Consider the following 26231-nt stretch of genomic DNA (forward strand, 5'->3'; position numbering starts at 1 on the left):
AAATAGATGAATAATGCCCTTAAAAAATCTGTTTACAATGAGGGACTTGAACAAGGAGGGATGATCTGGTAGCCGAAGAAAAGCCGAAATAGCTGCAAGATAGCCTTTTTGAGAGCCCAGAGCAGAGCCCTGCTGGGCTACAGAAAGATAAACAAGAAAACCTCAGAATGAGGGTCAGCCTTTGCTGTGCACCATGCCACAAACTTATTCCATAGATAGGCGTATACCGTTTTAGTGGAGGGATGCCTGGATGCCAAGATGACATTACAGACTTCGGGTGGAAGGTCAAAAGCTGTCAATTGTTGCCGCTCAATCTCCACGCAAGGAGGTGGAAGCTGGACAGGCTCAGGTGGAGGACCGTCCCCTGTTGCTGCAACAGAAGATCCTCCCGAAGGGGCAGTCTGATCGGAGGATCGATGGCCATGCTCAGGGTACCAGACTCTTCGTGACCAGTCCGGAGCCACAACAATTACTTGGGCCCTCTCAGGCTTGATTTTCCTCAGCACCCTGGGAAGAAGTGGTACAGGCAGAATGGCGTACAGGAGGCTGCAGTTCCACTTACGACGAAAAGCGTCGCCAAGAGAGTGCCGCTTTGGAAACTCCAACGCACAAAACTGCTGACATTGCGCGTTCTCTTCGGTGGTGAACAGATTTAACCAAGGCTCTCCCCACTGTTAAAAGAGACCTTGCACTACCTCCGAGTGAAGACGCCATTCGTGATCTACCAGGCACCGACATCTGAGTTTGTCTGCCCTGGCGTTCAGAGAACCTGCCAGGTGTTGAACCACCAGGGTCATGCCCTGATGTTCCAGCCATGTCCAAAGGCGAAGAGCCTCTTGACATAGCGTCTACGACTCCACCCCGCCCTTTTTGTTGCAGTACCACATGGTGGTGATATTGTCTGTGAACACCTGCACTACTTTCCCCTTGAGGGAGGGAAGGAATGCCTTCAGTGCCAGGCGGATCACCCGGAGCTCCAACAGGTTGATATGGAATCCGGACTCTGCCGGAGACCAGAAGAGGTGTCGCGCAGCGGCCAGGGTGACTGACGCCGGACGCTGGGGATCATGGTTCGATCCCCGGCGGCAGGTCAGCCCAGCACCATGTGACTCTGGGCAATAGCTCGCTTAATCTTCCCGACGGCCCCCAGTGCCGGGATGCCTACGGGTAGCTGTGCGCTTTACAAATACTGGATTTTACATTTTACTCCTCTGATCTCCACCTCTCCCAGATGGCCGCCCCATCCCAGGAGCAATGCATCGCTCATCACTGTTAGCTATCGTTGGGGAAGGGAGAGGGATCTGCCTCTAACCCAATCCTGGTCCTGTAGCCACCACTGCAGTTGCTGTGCAGTTCCCTCCGAGATCTAGACGTATTCGGAAAGATTCCCCTTATGCTGAGCCCACTGGAACTTCAGGTCCCACTGCAGAGCCCGCATATGCCACCTGGCATGATCCACCAGCAGGATGCAGTAGGCAATGAGGCCCAGAAGCCTCAGGGTCATTCTCACCGAAATCCGGGATAGAGGCTAAAACATTGGTATCATAGCCCGAATATCCCGGACTCGCTGCTCAAGAGGATAGGCCTGAACTACACTGTGTCCAAAACAGCTTCGATGAAAGGGAGCATCTGAGAGGGAGTCAGGAGTGATTACGGCACGTTTATAGTGAACCCCAGCGAGTACAGGAGGTCTGCCGTAGTCTGGAAGTGGGAGACGACAGCCTGGGGCGAGCCCGCCTTCAACAGCCAGTCGTCGAGACCGGTGAAGACTGGAACCCCTGACTTGCGCAGATGAGCTGGGATCACCACCATCACTTTCGTGAACACCAGAGGGGCACTGGTAAGGCCGAAGGGGAGCACGGTGACCTGAAAATGCTCGTGGCCTACCCTGAAACATAGGTAGCGTCTGTGGGCTGGCAGGACAGGAATATGGAAAAAATGCGTCTTGCAAGTCCAACGCCACCATTCAGTCTCCAGGGTCGAGGGAAGACAAGACTTGAGCCAACGTGAGCATTTTGAACTTCTCTTTCCGGAGAAAGCAGTTAAGGGCCCTAAGGTTTAGAATAGGACACAGGCCGTTGTCCTTCTAGGGCACCAGAAACTAGCGGGAATAGCAACCACGACCTACTTCTGGCACAGGGACACTTTCGATAGTTCCCTTGGCCAAGAGAGCTGAGCCTTCCTGGCGGAGAAGCACTAAATGATCCTCTAAAATGCGATCGAAAGATGGTGGAATGGAGGGAGGGGTAGTCTTAAAGGGGAGGGAGTAGCCTCTTCGGACTATTTGCAAAACCCCCCTGTCCGACGTAAGGGATTACCAGTGGGGGAGGTGATGGCGAATCCTGCCACCCACTGGCAGTTAATGGCTGTGAAGGGTCTGACTAGGAGGGTTTGGAGACTGCTGCATATAAGGGAGAAAGGGTGGACTGCCCGCCCGCTGTCTCCCAGACCCGCAAGGTCGCAGGGTCCCACATCCGCGGCATCGCAGAGGCGAGGCACCTTGCGTGGACAGATGGCTTGACTGGGCCGGACATGGTGGGGTGCCCCTTCTGTAGCCACGAAAGGGGCGAAAAGCAGACTGGGGTGGACGGGAAGACACAGTGAGTCCCAAGCATCTTGCCATAGCCTGAGAACCCTTAAAGCGCTCCAGCGCCGAGCCTGCTTTGTCTCCAAAAAGGTGATAGCCATCAAAGGGCAAGTCCAGCAAAGTTGACTGGACATCCCCCGAAAATCCAGACTTCCTCAACCAAGCGTAGCACCTAAGGGCTACCGACATGGCAATCGGTCTGCCTAGTGAGTTGGTGGTTCAGTCCGAATCGAATCGTGAATTTAGCTGCGTCTCTCCAATCTGCCACTGCTTGGGAGAGAACAGCCCGGGCCTCTTCCAGGCCCTGAGGCAGCACTTGCGTGACCGTATCCCAGAGAGTATGGGAGTATTGGCCCAAGAGGCACACAGTAGTAACGGACTGCAGTGCCAAGCTGAAGGAAGAGAACATGTGTTTCCCAAGATGATCCAGCTTTTTGGATTCCCTGTCTGGGGGAGCAAAAGGGAATGTGCCCTTGGAAATGAGGCTTGGACCACCAAGCTCTTGGAGAAGAGTGTTGGGTGAGGAAAACTGGGTCGCCCGGAGCCTGGCGGTGGTGGCGGGCAATCGTCCTTTCCACAGGAGCCTCTGTGCTGGGCTTGGACCAGGTGCTCAGAAGGACATCAGTGAGGGCTTCGTTAAAGGGCAGAAGGGGTTTGGAGGAGGATTCGCAGGCTGAAGCACCTGTCAGGAGATTAGTCCTGACTGCCACTGAAGGGAGCTCCAGGCCCAAGGTGTCGACTGCACTTCGCACCACCACAGCATAGGACGCTCCCTCCTCCGAAGGGGGAGGGGGAAGCATGCCAAGGTCTGGAGAAGTGTCCAGACCACTGGTGTCTCCCAGGTCCTCTCTCCAGTGCGGCTCTACAAGCAGGTCCGCCAAAGGTTCCAGCAAACCCTCCCAATCATCACCACCTCCTTCTGGGCGATAGGGAACACCAGGGATGAACAGGGGAACAAAAGAACCCTCCGTCGTCGGATTCGACGTCGACCAATCGGTCCGGCTCTGGGTCCATCTTTGGTGTGAGGATGAGGAAGGAGTCAGCCAGCGCCGGGGGCGTCATCGATTCGATCGGTGCCGGGGAAGGTCAGGTATGATTGACCAACATCAATCCGAATCTAGGCCAGGATCCACGGGGCCCTCCGGTGCCAAGGCCAGAGCCGCCAGCATCGAAAGCCCAGGACCCCTGACCGGCTCTGCTGGCCTAGAAAACTTCGGGTCGAGCTCCAGACACCAAAAGCACACAAGGTGCGGGTTTGTCACAGACATCAGCCTGTGACAGGTCGCGCAACGCTTAAAGCCTGCTCCGATGATGGACATCCCTCGTGCACCAGGAGTCGAAGACTCGAAAAGAAGTCAACAAAACGTCAAAAAAGTTTTGTCACAAAGTGACCAAAGGAGTAGCTCTCTCCGGATCTGCGCTAGGCTGGCGTGAAAAAAAAACACAAAAAAAAAAAAGGACGTCAGGGTGCAGGGGCGGCGTCTAAGTAGGCACCGTGATGTTTTTCCAGCGACCATGAGGACGACGACAGACGCAGAGTGGACCGACGCTCAGGTGTACTGCTGAGAAAAAAATAATCTCCGGATGCAGCCTGACGCTTGGGGGTAATTCTAAGGTCATCTCTTTCAGATATATTATTTTACGTTAATAAAACTGTAGAAATTCGCTGCAAAAAAAAAAGGTTAAAATTACATATCAGTGAGATAAAAAAGATTCTTTTTTTTAAATTAAAACCTTTGAAATTCACTCACAAACCAAACGTTTGATACCAAACACCATACATTTCAGTGAAGCTATCATGTAGCTGGGTAACTCGTAAAGACCAGTGCCCAGTACATGTACTTAAGATGGCTTCACTTACAATGTCTAGGAATTGACTAGATATCACGAGGGCATATCTGCTCATGAAGATATGTCCTCACATGTAATATATAATGCACCCTGCCTTGGGGCAGTAACGCCTGCCGTGGCAGTCTGCATGTGTTTGTGTGTGTGTGTGTCCCTTAGGGTGGCACAATACATGCTGCAGCTCTTATGAACCCTTAGTACCCATGCTTGGGGGGGCTAAAGTCCTTGCTAATTGGTGGACAACTGAACATTTTGCCTTGTTTTAGAGAAACAGCACTGGCACTGGGACCTGGTTAGCAGGAACCCAGTGCACCTTCAGTCAAAATTGCATCAGCACCAGGCAAAACTTGGGGGTGGCCATGACAGGCTATACAAAACTAGGTAGAAAAGTAATATGGCAGATACACGTCACTATATAAACTATAAAACAAACATACTCATTGGATTGGGTCATTAGTGATGTCATAAGAAATGTCATCAATGAAGTAATTTGAAAAGTCATAAGTAATGTCCTAAATTATGTCATGGAATATGTCATAAGTGATGTAAAATGTGATTTCATAAGCAGTGCATGGCAGTGGTGCAAGTTGTAGTTCTATTAAATATAACTTGTGAAGAACTGTTTTTTTTAGCTCAAACGTTCATGTTGTCACTCAATTATTCACCTAACTTTTTCGTCAATTTAACCTGTGTTTTTGAGTCTGTGTGTGTAAATATATATATTTTTTCCCCCCGAAGTTATATATAGTGCAAACTTGACCCGATGGTATCGGGTATCAGAGTGCTTTACATGAGCACCAAACAAGTTACTTACCTTCAGTAACGATATACCTGTAAGAAACATTAGTAGTGATATATTCCTTACCTTAGAATTACCCCCAGGCGTCAGACTAGATCCAGAAAGTTTTCGTCAGCAGTAACCCTGTGCGTCGGAAGGTGGAGTTATGCGGCTCCGCTTCCGTCGTTGGGTCGTGGTCGCCGAGATGACGTCGCGGCAGCTACTTAGACGCCGCCCTCGCACACTGACATCAGTTCTGTACACAACGTTCCGCGCCAGGAACTCAGAGCCATGCAAGATACTTACCACTGGTGCCTTGAAACTAGGGCCCTGAAAGGGATAACCTTTAACCCTAGAAATCCGTTTGCAGAACGGGGAGGATGGGTGGGGCGGTAAGGAATCTATCACTACTAATGTTTCTTACAGATATATCGTTAACAAAGGTAAGTAACTTGTTCATCTGAAAGAAGCACATAGTGATAGATTCCTTACCTTAGAACAGATACCTCAGCAATACCAACCCCGGTGGAGGGTCTGCGAACCAAGATCACACCAGGAAGTCCCGGAGACCAGAATGGCCAAAGAAGCCGTCTCTCCGAACTTGGCTGTCCAGGCAGTAATGGTTAGTGAAAGTGTGCAGCAAGGTCCACGTAGCTGCCTGACAGATATCTTGTAAGGGGACACCACGCCCCAACACCGTAGTGGCAGCCGTCGCCCTGGTAGAATGGGCACACAGCCCCAACGGAGGCTCATTTTTAGCCAAAGAGCAACAGGCTTTAATACACAAGACGACCCACCGAGAGATAGTTCACTTGTGTACGGCCCGACCTTTCTTGGCGCCAACGTAGCCAACAAAGAGCTGGTCATCCACCCGGAACTGTTGTGTGCGATTGAGGTAAAAGGAGAGCGCACATTTTGGGTCCAGACGGTGGAGCCTCTCTTTCTCTCTAGAAGGATGCGGAGGCGGAAAGGGTGTGGGCAAAGTGATGGTCTGCCCAATGTGAAAAGCAGTGACAACTTTTGGAGGTTTACAAGAAAGAGCCTGGAGCTCACTCACTCGCCTGGTGGAGGTGATGGCAACCAGCAAAGCTGTCTTTAGAGTCAAGAGACGTAGAGGACAGTGTGAAGAGGCTCAAAGGGAGCACACATCAAGTATGTAAGAACCAGATTCAAGTCCCACTGTGGCATCACAACAGGAATAGGAGGGAAAAGATGAGTAATGCCTTTGAGGAATCTATTTACAACAGGAGACTTGAAGAGAGAGGGCTGCTCAGGAAGCCTTAAAAAGGCCGAAATAGCAGAAAGGTAGCCCTTGATAGTTCCCAGAGCAGAGCCCTGCTGGGCCAAAGAAAGAAGTAACAGTAGGACTTCAGAAAGAGGGGCAGAAAGGGGATCCACAGCGTTTGCTGTGCACCATGCCACACATTTGTTCCACCTGCAGGCGTATACCAACTTAGTGGAGGGCCGCCTGGTCGCCAGAATAACATTACAAACATAAGGAGGCAAGTCAAAAGGAATCAACTGCCGCCGCTCAATCTCCACGCAAGGAGGTGGAGACTGGACAGGTTTGGGTGGAGGACAGTCCCCTACTGCTGCGACAGTAGATCCTCCCGAAGAGGCAGTCGGATCGGGGGATCGTTGGTCATACTGAGTAGCTCGGGATACCATACTCTTCGAGCCCAGTCCGGAGCCACAAGAATGACTTGGGCCCGGTCGCGCCTGATCTTCTTCAGCACTCGGAGTAGAAGTGGTATAGGCGGAAAGGCGTACAATAGACCGCAACTCCACTAACGATGAAAAGCGTTGCCTAGCAAGTGCCGCCTTGGAAATTCCAACGCGCAGAACTGCTGACATTGCGCGTTCTCTTCGGTTACGAATAGATCTAACCAAGGCTCTCCCCACTGCTGAAAGAGACCTTGCGCCACGTCCGAGTGAAGACGCAATTCGTGATCCATCATGTACCTGCGGCTGAGTTCGTCCGCCCTGGCATTCAGTGAACCTACCAGGTGTTGAACCACCAGGGAAATGCCCTGATGTTCCAGCCATATCCAGAGACGCAGAGCCTCCTGACATAGGGTCCACAACCCCACCCGCCCTGTTTGCTGCAGTACGACATGGCGGTGGTGTTTTCAGTGAACACCTGCGCCACTCTTCCCCAGACAGAGGGAAGGAATGCCTTCAGTGCAAGTCGGATCGCCCAAAGCTCCAGAAAGTTGATATGGAGGCGGGACTCCGCCGGAGACCAGAGGCCTCTGATCTCCGCCTCTCCCATGTGACCGCCCCATCCCAGGAGCGACGCATCCGTCACCACTGTGTGAAGGGAGAGGGATCTGCCATTGACCCAATGCCAGCTTGTGAGCCACCACTGCAACTGTCGTGCAGTGCCCTCCGAGATCTGGACGGACTCGGACAGGTTCCCCTGGTGCTGTGCCCACTGGAACTTCAGGTCCCACTGCAGAGCCCGCATGTGCAATCTGGCATGATCGACCTGCAGGAGGCCATGAGGCCCAGCAGCCTCAGGGTCAGCCTGACCAAAACCCAGGATAGTGACCGAAACCCAGGATAGAGGCCGAAAGATCGGAATCAGAGCCTGAATATCCTGGACTCGCCGTTCGGGAGGATAGACCCGAAAGAGCGTTGTATCCAGAACCGCTCCAATGAAGAGGAGCTTATGAGAGGTAATCAGGTGCGACTTTGGCACATTGATGGAGAACTCCAGCAAATGCAGGAGGTCGGCCAAAGTCTGGAGGTGGGAAACGGCTGCCTGGGGCGATCCCGCCTTCAACAGACAGTCGTCGAGATGGGGGAAGACTGGAACCCCTGATCTGCACAGATGAGCTGCGACCATCGCCATCACTTTCGTGAACACCCGAGGGGCGCTGGTAAAGCCAAAGGGTAGCACGGTAAACTAAAAGTAATCGTGGCCTACCGTAAACCCCAGGTAACACCAGTGGGCCGGCAGATTGGGAATATGGAAATATGCGTTCTGCAGATCCAACGCTACCATCCACTCTCCAGGGTCGAGGGCAGACAAGAAATAAGCCAGAGTTACCATCTTGAACCTCTCCTTCCGGAGGAAGCGATTGATGTTCCGGAGGTCTACGATAGGGCGCAGGCCCTTGTACTTCTTGGGCACCAGAAAGTAGTGGGAATAACAATCACAACCTACTTCTGGCGCAGGAATGCGCTCTATGGCCCCCTTGGCCAAGAGGGCCATAACTTCCTGTTAACGAAGTGCCAAGCGATTCTCGACATGCAGTGGTACTGGCTGGGGTGGCATGGCTGTAGGGGTAGTCTCGAAGGGGAGGGAGTAGCCCCTTCGGATTTTTTGTAAAACCCACCGGTCCGTAGTGATGGTTCGCCAGTGGGGTAGGTGATGGCGAATCCTGCCACCCACTGGCGTTTGATGGGCCTGAATAACCGGACTAGGACGGTTTGGAGGCAGTGGTGGCTGGGTTAGAAGTGGACGGACCTGCCAGCTGGCCCCCTGACCCGCCTCTGTGGGTCCCACGTCCGCGGCTGCCCTGAGACTGTTGCTGCTGCGCCCTGTGGCTCTGAAGCGAAAGTGTTGGGGCGCCCCTTCCGTGGCCACGAAAGAAGCAAAAAGCAGAAGGCGGAGGAGGGTGAGTGACCGAAGGCCCAAGGACTTGGCCGTAGCCCGCGGGTCCTTAAAACACTCCAACGCACTGCCTTGTTGCCAAAAAGACAAATGCCATCAAAGGGCATGTCCATCAGGGTGTTCTGGAACATCCCCCGAGAAACCAGGAGTCCTCAGCCAGACGTGGCGGCGGAGTGCCACTGTCGTGGAAATTCGCCCTGCCCAGCAAGTCGGCAGTGTCATGGCCACATTGTATTGTGAACTTTGCCGCATCTCTCCCTGCAGCAATAGCTTTGGAGAGCAGTGTCCGGGCCACCTCCGGACACTGAGGCAGCACCTGCGCCACCATATCCCACACAGAGTGGGAATAACGGCCCAAGAGGCATGCTGTGTTCACAGACCACAGCCCTGAACTGGCGTAAGAGAAAATCTTCTTCCCAAACTGTTCCAGTCTCTTGGATTCCCCATCCGGAGGTGCGGTAGGGAAGGAGCTTTGGGACGTAGAGGCTTGGACAACCAAGCTCTCAGGGGTGGGGTGTTGGGAGAGAAAGAGGGGGTCGCCCGGGGCCGGGCGATGGCGTTGGGCCACGTTCCTATCCACAGGAGCCTCTGTGTTGGACCTGGATCAGTTGCCCAAAAGAACGACGATAAGTGCATCATTAAAAGGCTGCAGTGGCTCCGTAGAGGTAGCCGCCGGCTGAAGCACTTCTGTCAGGAGGTTAGTCCTGACAGCCACTGTAGGGAGTTCTAGGTGGAGAGCCTCGGCCGCCCTACACAACACCACTGCATAACTCGCACCCTCCTCCGTAGCCACGGTAGGAGGAGTTAGCATGCCACGGTCAGGAGAGGTGTCAATACCACTGGCATCCCCCAAATCCTCAACCCAGTCCGGGTCAAACTCACACTGTGCTGTGAGAGGGTCTTCAGACCCCTCCCAGTCCTCCCCTTCCTCCGGAGGCTGTGGAACAGGCCGACAATACGGAGGCTGGTTGACATAGGGGTAGAAAGGCCCCATCGGCGTCGAGTGACGCCGCTCCGGCGCCTTGTCCACTTCAGGGCTGAAACCGGGGACGACGTCTTCTGGGTTCGGGTACGACGTCGTCCGGGGGCACGGACGACGTTGGAGGTGGTGCCGGTGGGGTCGACGTCGGCGGAGGTGTCACAAGGTCAACCGGCGTCGACTGGGATCCAGGCCTGGATCCTTGGGGGCCCTACCCTGCAGGGGGGAAGCAGACAGTGATGCCAGAGCCGTCGACAGTACAGGGCGAGGACCCCGAGTCGGGCCCTCGGGGCCCGATGACGCACCGGCGGGGCCCGACGGCCCAAAGAGGCGGGCCATGGCTGCCAGAAATTCCTGCAGCTGGGCCGGAGTCGCCGACGGACCTGGGAAGGGTAGGTAGGCCGACGGCGACGCCGTAGGCTCTGCCGGAGCCGCACCACCCGCACCCTCAGCCGCAACGGGCGAGGGGCAGTCGGTGAGCGATGGCGCTTCTTCGACTTCTTGTGATGCTTAGCCATACCTGACCCCGAGTGCGAAGACTTCGATCCCGAAGAACGATGGTGATGGCTCCGCAGCGGTCCTTCGACCTCCCACGGGACCGGGACCTTGAGCGGCGCAGAGCCGACTGCCGGACTTCAAGCAACTTTCGGACCGCTCCTGCAAAGTCTTCGGCGCCATGGTCCGGTAGTCGGGGAACGCCTTGGGGTTGTGATCGCGCCCCAGGTGGTAGAGACACACGAGGTGCGGGTCCGTCACCGACATCATTCAATGACAATCCCCACAGGACTTGAAACTGGGCATCCCTACAGCACCAGGAGTCGAAAAAGAAGAGACAAAACACCCCGCACAAACTCAAACATTTACTGTGGGTACTGCTCTATCCGAATCTGCGCTTGCTTGCGCGAAAAAGAAAGTACTGACATCAGCGCGCGAGGGCCTTATCTAAGTAGCTGCCGCGACCTCATCTCGGCGACCACGATGCCAGCAATGGACGCGGAGCCGCACAACGCCACCTTCCGACGCGCAGGGGTAGTGCTGACGAAAACTTTCCGGATCCAGTCTGACGCCTTGGGGTAATTCTAAGGTAAGGAATCGATCACTATGTATTTCTGGCGACCGCCAGTAGATAATATATATATATATATATATATATATATACACACGATTTTGGGTTATCATAATTTTTGCCTTAATATGTATTCTGTGAATAATCTAGATCATTGGATGAATGCAGATGTAAATGTATAGTGTTAGCGGTTTTTGTTCTCTAGCTTGTAGCTCTTTTGCCCTGCTCCCTCCTTTTTTCCTCAAGGGGCCCTTTTACTTCCTTTAGACTATCCTATATAGCACCATCCACACGGAGACCTAGTACCGATCTCGGAAGAACAAACCAGGTGGGCAAATGTTATCAGTACGTATAGCACACCTGAACCATTCACAATACGCAATCCTCTATCACTGGGTCAGACAACAGCTAATGTTTTGATTTTTTTTTCACTGTCTGAATATGAAACACTTATTGCCATCATTGATGACGAACTCCCACTGCACCGTCTGTAAACCAAAGCCTGACTGATAGACGCATGGAACTCATTGATATATGAAGCATTAAACTGCCTATATGATGATTATGTAACAAAGCAAGTGAAATACCATTGTATGATGCCCTAATGAAAAAAAGCAACAAATAAAATTTTAAAAAAATGTATCTTTGAGTATTGAGAGTAACACTTTGCTGTTCAAATGTATTTTGTGCTTGATTGTGCATTTGTGTCAAAGCAGTTTCAACCACCAATATATGTCTTTTGGAACACGGTTCTCGCAGTGTTCTTTTTTGCACAGGTTTGCAAGGCTCTTTCGTGGTAACACAGAAGTTGAAGAGCACACTATAAAGCATCCAGAATTCTCTGGGGATACTTCAATACAGGTAATAATGGGCACTATGTCTTGAATTTTGGAACAGTCCTTGGTACTGCCTGATTTTTGGGGTTGTAAATGTATTGCAACTGAGGCATACTAACGGCAATAAAGCACAATACAAATCTACATTAACATAATTGCAGAAGCTGAATTCAAAGAAAAGCAAAGCAAATAAGTATCTTGGATAGTGCAGACACATACGACATGAAACAACTGGAATACTTTTTACTTACTTCAAAGGCACGAGCTGTAACAATGAGCTCTTTACTGCAGGTATCTTCATGAGTTAAACCAAAGGAAGATAAATGAAAAGATTTCAGACCTTCAGATACCAGTTCTTTAGAAACATCTGCCTGTCCGTCTGCTCCTGGAATATCAGCAATAATAAAGACAACTCTTTATGCGATTCAGACTGAAGATTTCTTGTGTCTGCATATAGTAACTGACTAATCGTTAAACAATTGTGCAAGCAAAACACCTAGATGTACCAAACTTATTTTAATTTATTAATTTTATACAAGTTCTATCAGTCGGTATACAATAGTTAACAAAATTGCTTGAGTGGTAACTTCTGTACAAGTCCTAACTGCCCATGCTTTTTTAATAATAAAATTGATACCAATACACATGGGCTCACAGTGACAGTCACGTGGATGTTTTTGGCCAGGTTAAGAAATACCATCTTGTCATGATCACGTACTGAAGTTGCCTTGTCTCCCCTTAAACATGATGACATGAGACACACATTCATTTGCGTGCACACACAGGATAACATTCTTCAAACTCAGTTTGCTTACAATATCACTTCATAGGGCACTATCAGAACACATTGAACACTCTGTACAAGAGCTAAGTTCAGCACACAAGATATTATTTGTTTTTGGCCGCTCAGGGACAGAGCTATCACAACAGAATATACAAAGCGGCCTGCCTGGGCCTTCGGCATTGTAACATGAAGGATATTATTATATATATGAGATCAAGCCTGTGTTTATGAAAATAAGTATTTCGCTGGCACTGAGAGGTCAGTCCATGCTGGAATTCCAGCTCAGCTGATTCCTGTCACCTCATGGGAGTGATTCTGTCTAACTCTCCACCAAGGCGGGCAGCTTGCTGACAAATACCCACAGGAAATGGGAGTTAGACCACCGACACGGATTTGGCAGATCCACTCAACTTAGACATGACAGAATAGAATGCACTAGGTAGGAGTACACTATATTACAGTACTTGTATGTAAGCATATAGTTTTCTGTAAACAGCAAAATGGTTGAATTGTTCATCTTTTTCAGCATTCTCGTAATGCTAATCACATTATTCTGATTCAGTTTATCAATCATTGCAGGGTAAGTATTTTACTCAAGAATCACAATGCTTCAATAAATATTGAAGCGTTTCACTGTGTATCTCTTTGGGTATGCATAAGTGGCTGAGCGAAAGAGTTCTAGATCTGTTACCACAATTTCCTTGGAGGAATCAGGGTTGGCATGTTCTGAGGTTGCACATCCATGTGTGACCCTGGAAAGTTAGGGGTACAGATGGTGCACAGAGAACTAGCAGGACTATAGGCCAATATATCCTGAGGGGTGCACATAATCAGTCTTGCACCAGTACAACATTTATGTTGTGCAACAAACACACAGTTTTACTTGAGAAAGTATAAGTCGGGGGCGTGGCCAGCAACATGGGCGAGTAGCCATGTTGTTCGAGAGCTCCGCAGGCCCCGATAGTAATCCTGACTTGATCCTGGTCCCATTCATTGCCACACTGATTCCCTGGCGAGTGCTGGACACTGGAAGACAGTGGTGTGCCCTACCAGCACAATCGCAGCTCCCATGTCCTGGAGCGGGGACTTTCTCGGCGCGGTGCTCGGCGCGTGACCTCTCCAAAAATGGCGCCCGTGCTGTGATGAGCGGGGCCGGGAAACAAAGCTGTGATTCTCCGGATTGGCCTGATCGCGAGAGTTGCGGATGACTGCTGGTGGTGTCTGAGGCGGCGGCGATTACATGCGGCCTGAATCCGTTGACGTGACTGACGGCCCGCGAATACGCCGGGAGGCTCTGGTGGCGCTTCTGGGTGCATGAGATCGGCGGCGAGGGGATCGGAGATCCGAGCTTCTCCTTGCCTGGCGCCACCGAACGGAGGACCTCCGCGCTCAACATCGAGTCGCTGCCAGCCGCCCGGAGCTACTGCGGTGGTAAGACAACGTCAGGAGGCCCTGGTCAGCGAGGCTCTGACCCCCGACTTGGTGCCTGAGACTTGCGGCAGCAGGGGCTCACTGCACGGGCCCGCCGCCCTGATCTAGTCTGTGTCCTCCTGTTACTTTGACTGTGTCCCCCTAGCGGCGCCCCTGTCTTAACCTCCCTGCCTCAGAGCCACGCTGTCCTGGAGCGCTTGTTGTGATGTGCACGAACTGCACGGGGCGGCTGGCCCTCGACCGCTACACCCGCCGTGGGAGGAGGCCCACGGAGGGTCTGCGCTGGAGTCTATCTTGCAGAGCCGTCCAATCTGCGGCACGAGTTGATGTCCTGCCTAGAGCCCCCGCGGCTGGATTAGTGATGGCCCTCCTCGCTTTTGTCCGCGGCACGTCCAGCTGCTGATTCTGAGGGGACGGTGACATCGGGGGTGAGGTTGCGGACGCCCTACCTCCTCTTTCAGTACCCCCGCACTCACAGTTCACCACGCTAGTGGTGGGACTTGGGAGACAGTAACCCACGCGAAGGGCGCCTCTTCTCTACCCTGTTGCTTGCTTTGAGCCCAGACATGTAGCGGTGCTCTGTGCGTCTCCCGCCCGGCCTACATCCGCATTCCGGACTCCCTCATCTCACACAAGTGAGTGTCCCTAGGGAGAAGGGTGAGTCGCCTGATTCCTGGGACTTGTGCAGTGCCCGTGGCCCGAATGGTGACCGCCAGTAGAGCTGCGCCCCCTTGCCCACTCACTCAGGGACTCCTGCTCACCCTCCCCACGCCCGGCCTGAAGCGAGAATGCGGACGCTGTCAGCTGTGAGCCTCTCCAGCGCGAGGAGTGGTGACCTTCTCTGTGGTCTGGCACGACTGTAGAGCCCTTCCATACACCCCACGACTGGCCCGGTGCAGCGGCAATAGATCCACAGACGTTCGGGCGCCCGAGGGGAGAGGAGTGGTGAACCCCTTGGCGAGACGCCGCGGGCTGGGGCTCTGAGACTGTACCTTGGGACATCCGTTGACGCAGGGTCACCCACGATGGCGAAGGACAAAGAACCCAAAGCATCCCGACAAGGGAAACTAGGCCGGTATGCCAAGGTGCTCTCTACAACAACAGGTGCGGGGGCGGCCCTGCTCCTCACCCAGACAGTACGACTATACAGCAAGCTATACGTGAATCCAGAGAAAGTTTGGAGGGGAAGATGGTGGAAATCTGCTCAGAGGTGCCGCTGCTTCGTCACGATCTCCGCAAAGTTTCTGAACGAGTAACCGAGGAGGAGCACCGCATATCAGAACTGGAGGCTGTCTCCCACACCACACGGAAGGACGTTACTGGTCTCCTGGCTTCTGTGGCACAGGTGGCATGGAGGGTGGATGATGCGGAAAACAGGACCCGGCGGAACAATCTGCGCTTTATTGGTTTTCCCGAGAAAGCAGAGGGGTGAGATCCAGGACAATTTATTTTGGCCTTCCTGAAGACTACCCTACCGCAGGCACCGTTCTCGACCTGTTTTGTCGTAGAACAGGTGCACAGAATGCCGAGTTTCCCCCCTCCTCCGGGCACTCCGCCCCGACCCCTGATAGCTCGTTTCCTAAACTTCCATGACAGCGACTTGATACTGTGCGAGATCCGGAAGCAAGGAGAGGTCTGGTATGAGAACACTAAAGTGATGGTTTTCCCGGACTACTCCCGTGATGTGCAGAAACAGAGACGGACCTTTGACCTGGTTAAGATGAAGTTAAGGGCGCTTGGGCTCCAACATATGTTACTATTCCCGGCCAAACTGAAGGTCATCTTTCAAGGATCCACGCTGTTTTTTCAAACCCCTGATGAGACATGGTCCTGGATTGAGGAGCGGCCATAATTGAGACGTGGGACACCAACTGTCTCAAGCCAACTCTCGGGGAAACGAGGAGGCCCAAGTCAGGAACGCCCCAAAGAAAAACGTCAGAGGCGAGTGTTCCATATCCGGAATTCAGATGGGGGCACTCCGAGAAGAGCATTGCGGTCCGGAGACGCTGGGGAGCGCCGCTTGGAGTTGGAGAAGGAGGTTCGGTAGCCCCCGCTGCGAACCCTGGTCAGGTCGGATGATACTGGCCATACTGAATTGTCCGAGAGGGAGGATTCACCAGATGTGGACAGTGAACACCCGCTACTTGAGAGCATCCAGCGACTGGAAGCGTCGGGGCAGACTCTGTCTGAAGCCGGTGCACAGAAGCAGCAACTGACTAGCAATGGCGAAGAGGACTGAGTACTGGGGCCAGATGGCTCCCCAAAGGCAGTGAGACTACCCCAAGGCTTAGTGGGCGCTACAGGATTTAGACCTGATCCGGGGCAATATATTGTCTGTTTGTGTTTTTTTAGTGTGTAGTTAATTAAGTAGGGGGGGAAGGGGGATACAGACCTCTTAGTAGACTACCCGTGCCGGAGTTGTCATGTTGGCGAATTGAGGAGTGGTGTGGGTACCTGAAGAGTGTGGGGTGGGAGGTGATTTGAACATTGTTTTATGTATTTAGTTGAGATTGTTTTCTGGGAAAGGAGACTGTTTGGCACGATTTGTATGGCAGAGGGCTAGGGCTGGAGGGGGTGGGGGCCAGGGGGGCCGGCCTCAGGTGGGACACTGGGCAGGAGACAAACCAAGAGGTGCATTACAATGGCTGATGACAGATATACAGTATTGACTTGGAATGCCAATGATTTGGATAAAGTCAAGAGGGGGTTGGTGACACGCTACCTCAAGAGGTTCAAGCCCGATATCATACTCCTGCAGGAAACACGCCTTTTTGGCTCGAGCTGTTCCTTCCTGGGAAGGGGGCAATACACCACTCTGGCACACACGGAATTTACCAAAGGTTCCAAGGGGTGGCAATTCTTATTAAAATGTCTCCTCCCCTCCATGTTACAAAGAAATGGGAGGATGCAGACGGGACATACATTGCTCTGCAGGGCATTTGGAGATGCAAGACGTTTTTCCTTAGTAGTGTTTATACACCCCCCCCCCCCCCGCCCCGATTACAGCAGCGTATTTTAGATATTTAGATAATTTAACGGAATTCGTCTTACACTCGGGCCCAGCCATACATATAATAGGGGGAGATTTGAACAACGTTTATGATCCTTCTCTGGACCGTACCCAACACCGACCTGGTTCCCACGGGCCGCATCGTTAACCCGCTTTTTAGACACCCTGTGGTTAATTGGCCTGTGGCGACGACACCACCCTCAACTGCGAGCGTACTCTTATTTTTCAGGGTCCATAGAGTGTTCTCACGGTTAGACTACGTCCTTTCCCCGGCAGGTGAGATCCGACAGGTGGACGCAATAGGCTACCTAGCTAGAGACATCTCTGGCCACTCGTCTCTGCTAATGAAGGTGGGTGGAAGAGAGGATCACCAAGTAGCACAGTGGCGTTTGAATTTATGGGCATTTCAGGATGGGACGGTAGCTAAAGAGCTTCGGGTGGACTCCGAGCTTTATTTTAGTGAAAATGTAGGCTCGTGGAATCGGCAATCACTTTGTGGAAGGCATACAAGGCGGTACTCCACGACAGGGCGCAAAACATAATTGCCCACAAAAAGAAGCGTGAAGCCCAGGAAATTACGGACTTAGAACACAAGCTCATAAGCCTAGAGGGAAGCGATCCTACCGCGCTAACCGAACATACCCTTCGCCAAATCGCCATAACTAAGCGAGACTATCTAGCACTCACGACCAATGAGGTTCGGACACAACAAGTGGCGACCCCAGCATCGGCTCTATGAAACCGGGGATAGAGCTGGGAAGCTACTTGCATGGCTGGGGCAGAAGGAGCTAGAGGCGCGATGGGTGCTTTCTATTACTGAAGGTACCGCCACACATACCACACCCTTGGCTATAGCAGGGGCCTTTGCTCGATACTACGCAACACTATATGCAGCCCAGCCCCAGATGGAGGAGTCACAAATACGCAAATACCTGAATGCGATCGACTTGTCCTCGCTCTCACAGGAAGAGAGGGATAGTCTGGAGGGAGATTTGACGTTAGCAGAAGTGACTAAGGCTACTGGCCGGCAGAAAGCAGGTAAGGCCCCAGGTCCTAATGGTCTTCTGAGTAAACTAAATAGCACTTTGCTAGTGCCCCACCTTCTCAAGATGTACACGGAGTCGAAAGACCAAGGGATTTCGCCACGGGACCTCCGTGTGGCCACGGTGGTGTTCATTCCAAAGGCGGGGAAGCCCCTGGATGACTGTGGGTCCTATCGCTATCATATCCCTGCTCAACATTGAGACAAAGATTCTGGCCACAATACTTGCCACGCGCCTCCTGACCATTATTTCCCCCCTGATACATAGGGATCAGTCAGGTTTTATGCCTAAGCGGGCCACACGTTTCAACCTCCGATGCCTCGCAAACTGGATGGACACGGTGCAGAGTCGGGACAGCCCCCACATGCTCCCCTCGCTTGACGCTGAGAAAGCGTTTGACACAATACACTGGCCCTTCATGTGGTGCATACTGGAAAGGATGGGCTTCGGCCCGGTGTTCCGGGAGTGGTTGGCACTGGTATATAATGCACCTGAGAAAGTATAAGTCGTACTACACTTACTACACAGAACGAGAAGAGTGCCAAAACTAGTTTAAAGTGATCAAGACGCACGCTTTATCCGCCTCTATGTCCAACTCTCCTTGCCTTTTTCCTGCAGTTCCCAAGTAAATTACTCAGATGCGCAGCACTTAGATTCTAACCGTGGGTCAGAGTCATGGGGTGAAGGGATATGATGATGCTGGTGGATGGAGTATGGAATCCACTGAGACTTCAGATCCTACTGCAGACCCCGTATGAGCCTCTGGCAATCGCCCACAAGAAGGATGCAGCAAGCCTAGAGGCCAAGAAGCTTTAGAGACGCTCTCACTGAGACCCAGGTCGAAATTGGAAACCTCTGGATGACCACCGGAATGTCCTGGACTCAATAATGCAGAGAGATGGCTCTGAAGAGTGTCATATCCAGAATGGCTTTAAGGGTAGCAGTTTTGATGGAGTCAGGTGTAACTTCCGAATATTGATGGAAAACCCCCTGATGTCAGCTAGTAGGCCATTGTCTAGAGGTGGTTTATGAATGTTTGAGGAGAGTCCATCTTCAGCAACCAGACGTCGAGATATGGGAAGATAGTATTCACAACCTCAGCAGATGGGCTGTGACCACCGTCATTCACCAGCCCTGGGATGTGGAAATAGGCGCCCTGCAAGTCCAACATTACCATCCAGCCTCCTGAATTCAGGGCAGACAGAACTTGGGTTACAGTGCACATTGTGAACTTGTCCTTCCTAAAGAAGATCAGAGGCAAAATATCTAGGATTGGGGAGAGGACTCTAACCTTTTTCAGCACCAGAAAGTAACAGGAATAACAGCCAGTCTCTATCTCTGATGCTGGCATCTTCTCTATGGCTCAGCGAACAAGGGGGTGTGCAGTTCCTGGAAGGTTTAAAAGATGAACAAGATAGGGGATTTTTTTTCTGTGGTCCAGTATGGAAGGAATGCTCCATATAGGAGCAGATTTTTCAGGACCTTATGATGAAAACTACACTACTCAATGACTTGATTCCCATGTTTTTTCAAAGTGATTGTGGTAATCAGTCATTAAACAGGTCACATAGGCAATATACTGTACATGGACCTGGATAGGAAGTACTCAGATTGGGTGACTGTTGACCCCTCGAGGATCTGGCACAGTACGGTGCTTATTAGGGTCGCGGACGCGTACAGGCGTCCTCTGTCAGACCTGCCCGGCTCTGCTCTTATCTTGTATCTATTCAGGAAAAAATGTGCTGGACCGACTTATAAAAAGCTCCTGGTTCCCCGTTTTGAAAAGATCTTCTCTATGGCTCTCTTAGCCTAGCCTAGCATGCCTGAACAAGTGATGTAACAGGAAGCGTATGGAGTAACTATGTTCCACAATCTGGAGAACCTATTGGTCAAATGTGATGCTTCTCCACCCAGGGAGGTGAAAGGTGAAATGACCTCCTATCAGACAATAGCATGCTGCAGAGAGTGACTTAGTGTTTTATATGGCAAGCGCTGGGCCGCTGCTAGGGGGGGTCTGGGGTTTTTGTAGATTGTTGCCCATAGGGGTTTGGACACTGGCAGCTTGACCCCCTGCCTCTAGCACAAAAGAACTGAGAGGCCGGTCTTATTTGAGGCACGTTTCAGCATTATCTCTGTTAATATTCCCCTAAAAGTCTCGAAAGGGGCAAAATTGTTGGGGGAAACTGGCGCACCAGCAGAGAAAGCCCAAAGGAGCATGCAACTGCCTTACTGCCATCAAACTGCTCTATGGGCATATCAACAACTGCTGGACGTTACCGGAGAATCCCTTGGAACAAATCCAAGAGTGGCCACTAAGCACCACATACCTGGTGCCAACTGCTCAATCCAGACAGTCAGTTGTGTCCAGACCTGATCAAATGGATTACTTTTCCAACTTGAATAAGGCGTTGGAGGCTTGTCGTTGCAACATCTGGGACTGTGGGCAAAAGATCTGCCACCGTGTCCCATAACGAGTGAGTGCATCTCGTGGTATTAACAGACCTGAGGCATGGCTGGCTGAATAGAATTTTCTTTTGGTAAATGCTTCAATGCATTTCAGCTTTGTCTGGCTGGGTAGTAACAAATGCATTGGATTTCAACAGCTGGTTGAAGCCTGTACCACCATACTTTCTGGTGACAGGTGTTTGAGGAGGAAGGCAGGGTCACCCGAAGCAGGCCTGTGCTGCCTTGAGGTCTGCCAATTGACAGGATGACAAGTTCCTGATTTTGCCAAGGTGCCGTAAGGGCCTCAGTGAATGGCAACAGAAGCTTCTAATTAATTTGTACGGGATGAAGCACTTCCATCAAAACATTCGTTTTTACCTCAGTGGTAGACAGCGTGAAGTCCAAGACATCTGCCACCCTCCTTATCACTGTGGTAAAGGAGGCAGACTCTTCTGTAGCTACATTTGGGAGAGGCAAGTGGAGACCAGTCACAGGGGAGGTATAAAGCCCACTGTTGACCTGCAAATCCATTAATAAGTTCTGGTCATGGTAAACATTACTATAATCATCACTGTCGTCTCCAAATTCATGTTGGTGTTGAGGAAATGATTCAGTGATTCAGGGTCAGAATGAGAATAGAGGTGAAGTCAGTGTGTTTTCAGTGGTGGTCGCTCTGGCTTAGGCTCGGAGTCAGAAAGGCAATCAGCTCTCCTTCCAGCTTCAGTGCCGTAATTTACGCTTAGGTCACAGTGGTGTAAAAAGCACTGGTGTTGAACGGGGGTGATGACAGGGCAAAAGACAGTCGGTCTCAGAGGCAGACCCGCCAGCAGTAGAGGTCACCTCAGATACAGGACCCAAAGACACGCCAAAGTGGTCAAATTGGGTCCCGAAGATTTGGTTTATAGCACCTTTAAATTCTCGCAGCTGTTCTGGCATCACTGCAGTGCTTGGAAAATATGGTCGGAAAGGAATGAAGTTTGGAATCTGTTTCGGGGTCGGAGATCGACTACTTGACCTTGCAGTATCTGTGGCGTCTCACTACTTCAAGTGATGAGAGTGGTGGGACTTGAGAGAGCAGTGTTTGAAATGTGGGTTTTTTCCTCTTTTCTTTGGACTTACCAGAAGATCTCGATTTTAGGGGGAAACAAGTAGCAAAATCTGCCCTGGGAACGGGAGTGCATTCGTCCCCTTGACTGGATATGGGGCTTCTTCGACTTCAGTCGGTCTTCTGCAATGTACAGCTTGGCTTCGCGGTAACAGATGGCTTTGAGGTTCATCTTGGCGCAACTATCACATGTTGTTGAATAGTGCTTTGAGCCCAGACATCAGAAATAGAATTCATATAGGTCTGTCATTTTCATTTGCTTGTGGCAGTCTAATAGAATTGAGGTAACAAACTGGATCCACGTTGGAAGGTGCAGAAAGGAAAGAACTGACATCCACGTGCGGAGGTGTTGCAGATATTGTGGCTTCGACGTGACATTTGGGGTGGACAGGCAAGACACGGAGTTACACAATGCCATTTACTGGTGCACGGGGAAGTTGATATGAAAACCTTTCAGATATAGTCTGGCCCCGGAGAAATTCACAAGGTGAGGATCTGCCTTGGGAAGTCTCTTTTAGAAATGTGCATATCTTCACACTGTAGGCACAAAAAATTCTGTTCCTCATTCCAAGTGATAAGGCAATTTCTGTCCGATGCCGAAAATCAGGATGGTATTGACCCTTACCAACTGCACAGAGCAACTGAAACCACACCACACCACACGACCTCCGGAGGAGCAAGATGGCTCTCGTGTAACTTTCAGCCGCTTTTGCCGCCCACGTCGTAAGGGAACTCGTCCCTCGATTATGCTGCCTGGAAGACGTGTGCAGCTTTACACGGCTACGAGGCTGGCCAGAGGACACCGCGATTGCTACCGCGGGGTCGGCGTTATCTGCAGCTTTACGGGCTAGCTGCGGATCACCTTACCGATCCGAGGAGCCTCTGATTCAAGCGGGCTGCTGATCGCGGCCGTTTATTTTGAGAGCCCTTCATTGCCAGCTGAGTTGAAAGGAGATCTGGATTTTGCGGGGGCCCGGCTCTGCAGTAAGTTGAACATGGCCTCCCGTGGAGCCCGAGGAATCAAGCTAGAACCTGGTGTTTGCAATACCAGCGCTTCCCTCAATGCTGGACATGGAGATTCGGAAGGGCCATCACAGGAGCCGGCCCAAAAAGGTAAAAGGGAGACTAGCACAGCTAGAAAGATCACGGGGAAAGCGGGAGGAAGCGGAGCTCCCAAGGAGGGATTGAATCCAAAGCCCTCTATTGCTAAAATGTTTGCTGCCACCAGCCCTCCGGTCCCCAATATTGAAACTTCTATTGTGGAAACATGCTGTACCAAAGGCGCTGACAGTCTGGCTCAAATATTAGTACAAGGGACACAAGAACCTACACCTAATGAGCTGCAGCCAGAAATTGAGGGACCATTAGTCATTATCGTCCTCCTAGCGTCTTGTTGCCAGTTTCATTCCTTTTCAGGTGTTCCCCCCATACCTGCTTGCTGTCTTCCCGCCGCTGCTGCCCCGCCCCCGACCCAGCCACCCGCCTCCCCTCCTGCCCCCCTCCCCGACTTCATGGCGGCCGCTGCGGGGGAGCGCATGTGAATCCTAGACCTCCGGACCAGGACAGCACTCTCCCCAGCAGCTCCGCACTCAGCGCAGGCTCATCTCTGCTCAGAAGCCTCCTGTCTTGCCAGGGTTCGCGCCAGCTGCACGTCGCTGCCTGAGGCGATCGCGCTCCTGCCTGGTGCCTCACTCCATTTTCTCCTGGTTTCTTTATAATTTTTATCGTCCCCACTGCTATATTGTTTCTGGTCTTTTTAAAGTGTAATTCTGTTTTTATTCATCATCGTCCTCCTATCGTCTTGTTGCCAGTTTCCTTCCTTTTCAGGTGTCTCCCCCCCCACCCCCCTTGTACCTGCTCGCTGTCTTCCCGCCGCTGCGGCTCGCCCGCGACACAGCCACCCGTCTTCCCTCCTCCAGTCCTGCCTCCCTTCCCGACTTAAGGCACACCTAAGGCAAGCCTGTCTGCGCCCGTCCGCGACCCAACCGTGACCAGCGCCAGGAACCCTGGCTCTCCCAGGCCACACTGCTACAACTCTACCTCCCTCCACGCACTCAACCCCGGAAGACACACAGACCCATGGTCAGTTCTCATGCAGACCCTGCCGCAGATCCTTCACTATGGACAACAAACCCACGACCACCGAAGGCCTGCCTGACGCATGCACCAACAAAATCCTGATGTGCATCCTCCTCAACGTGCGCTCCTTGCACCGACACGCCGTAGAGATCTGGGACCTAATCGACACCCTCTCGGCCGACGTTGCCTTCTTCACGGAAACCTGGACCAACGCCACCTCCGGCCCCTACACCGCCACGGCCATCCCCGACGGCTACAAGATCCAGAGAAAGGACCGCCCCCACCGCCCTGAAGGGGGACTCGCCATCACACACAAGACCCCACTCCGGCTCTCCACATCCAGCACAAGCGACCCCCACTCCAACACTGAACACCTCAACTCTCAGATCCAGACCAACAACAGGACCACGCTACGTGGCACCCTCATCTACAGCCCGCCGGGACCTTGCACCCAGTCCGCAACCAGCATCGCCAAGCTCGCCGCACCCCACGCAATCACCTCCACGGACTACATTCCACTCGGGGACCTGAACTTCCACCTCGACAACCTCAACGACCCAGACTATATCACTCTAATCAACAACCTAGGACTGAAGCAGCTGGTAAACACGCCCACACACAGTGCTGGACATACCCTTGACCCAATCTTCGCGGGAGGAACAAACACCTGTTTCAGCCACACCACCCAGCCCCCCTGGACGGACCACCACTGCGTCCACTTCACATTCAACACCACCAGCGCACCCAAGCCCGCTCTGCGACCACCACGAAGGAACTGGAGCAAAGTCACAGAGGAACTCCTCATCACCACCCTCCTCCATGACCCCCCCCCCCAAAGCGCCACAACCGGCACCAACTCCGCAGCCACAGAACTTCACCGCTGGATCTTTTGCTGCACTGACAAACTCGCATCCCTCCGCCAAACAACGCCCTCTGAAGGCCACCTGGTTCACCACTGAACTACACAAAGCCAGGCGCCTATAGAAAACCTGGCGAAACCTGAAAACCGACGGAAGCACGGACCAACCACAAGAGCGCCCTGTGAGAAAGTGCCATCTTTCTTGCATGGTATGCCCCCACTTTTTGCTGAATTGCTGAATGTACTTTGACTGAGTGTGCCCTGGACTCCTGCCAATCAGGTGCCCAGGGCCTATGTTCCTTCCCTAACAAACCAAACCCAAATTGGCAAACCCTGGCCACATGTCAGCCCCTAGTAAATGGTACCCTAAGTACCCAGGGCTTTGTGACCAAGGAAGGCCTCTAAGAGCTGCAGCACTCCTTGTGCCACCCTTAGAGGCCCTGTACCCTTACACACACACACTGCCTTTGCAGGCTGTGTGTTTGGGTGCAAGACAAAAACAAAGTCGACATGGCACACATCCCTGTGTGCCATGCCCATCACCTACACTGCCATGGCATACATCAGTCACCCCTCTAGCTGGGTGCCTTATGCCAATGGTGTGGGCACAGGAGCAGGAGCCCTGTGCCCCTACAGTGCCCAGGTCCATTCCGGAGCCCTGTAAGTGCAGTCCTGCCATTTAAGAGTACATGGTGCTGAGAGCTCGTCAAACACGAGCTCCACAGCACCATAATTGCAACACTAAAGACTGAGAAGTTTGGTATCAAACTTCTCAGCACATTAAACCCACACTGATGCCAGTGTAGGATTTAATGTACCCAGCACCCCAGAGGGCATCTTAGAGGTGCCCCCTTAAACCTAACCTACAAATCCATGTCTGCTCTGAGGCTGCCACCCAGCAGACATGTTGCTGGACCTCTGGGTAGGAGAGCCCCTGCTCTCCTGGTCCTGCAACAATGCACATCCTGGGCGAGGTGCTAAATCTCCTCCCCCAGGATGGGCAGGGGGAAGCTTCAAAGGCATGCCGCCTCTGTGAGCTTCCCCAGGCCCCTGCAACCCCCCCTCTGGCGGGAAGCTTTGGCCGGAAACCCCAAATAAGGACAGGGGATGTGCCAGCCTGCCAACCCCACCCCTCAGGTGGGGGAGGCGAGGTGAAGCACATTTCCGGGCTCTCGCCATCTTGAAGATGGGGAGCCCTACCCTATCAGGACTACGCTACTGCCCCCCTCCCACAGGAGAGAGGCAGGATAGGGGGTGTACCCACCCCAGGACGGGGACCCATTGGTCCCTGCCCTTCACCTTCCTTCCCCGGATTCCAGATTCCAAACTACGAAGAGCAAGAAGAAAGAAGACCTGCCCTGCAGCTGCTGAAAAGAGGAAGACACCAACTGCTTTGGCCCCAGCCCTACCGGCCTGTCGACCCTCGAACCTGCTCCTGCTCCAGCCCGGCATCTCTTGTGGCTAGCAAACTCACCAACCCCGGAGGACCTAGCTACCTTTTGGCTCTAAGCCCCTGGGACTCCCATGAGTAGAGACTCTACTCGAAACCTATCTCTAACCCCTGGCAGCAGCCCGGAACCGCGAACCCAGGACACTCTGCACCAGCCGAGCCTGGCCAGTGCCGGAGTGAACAAAGACCCTGAGGACGACCCCACGGCGACTGTGACCCAGAGTCCGGCACCCAAGGACCTCCCTCGACACTCCTGAAGAAGCCTGCAGCCTCAGAACAAGGTGCCCCCCCAACCGCGATCAACAGAGGGTA

The 26231-nt window shown here is 52.5% G+C and overlaps 1 protein-coding gene across 1 annotated transcript in view; it reads right to left on the reverse strand.

Annotated features, from left to right (window-relative positions):
- Positions 1-26231, reverse strand: part of LOC146805425 (E3 SUMO-protein ligase RanBP2-like) — a 427039-nt gene that overhangs the window by 67689 nt on the left and 333119 nt on the right. Inside the window, exon 23 of the mRNA XM_085622638.1 lies at positions 11965-12098. Coding sequence (XP_085478764.1) covers positions 11965-12098 — 134 coding nt within the window. The remainder of the gene's footprint in view (positions 1-11964; positions 12099-26231) is intronic.

The sequence above is a fragment of the Triturus cristatus genome, chromosome 8 (genome assembly GCF_964204655.1).
Source record: "Triturus cristatus chromosome 8, aTriCri1.1, whole genome shotgun sequence".
Lineage (NCBI taxonomy): Eukaryota > Metazoa > Chordata > Amphibia > Caudata > Salamandridae > Triturus > Triturus cristatus.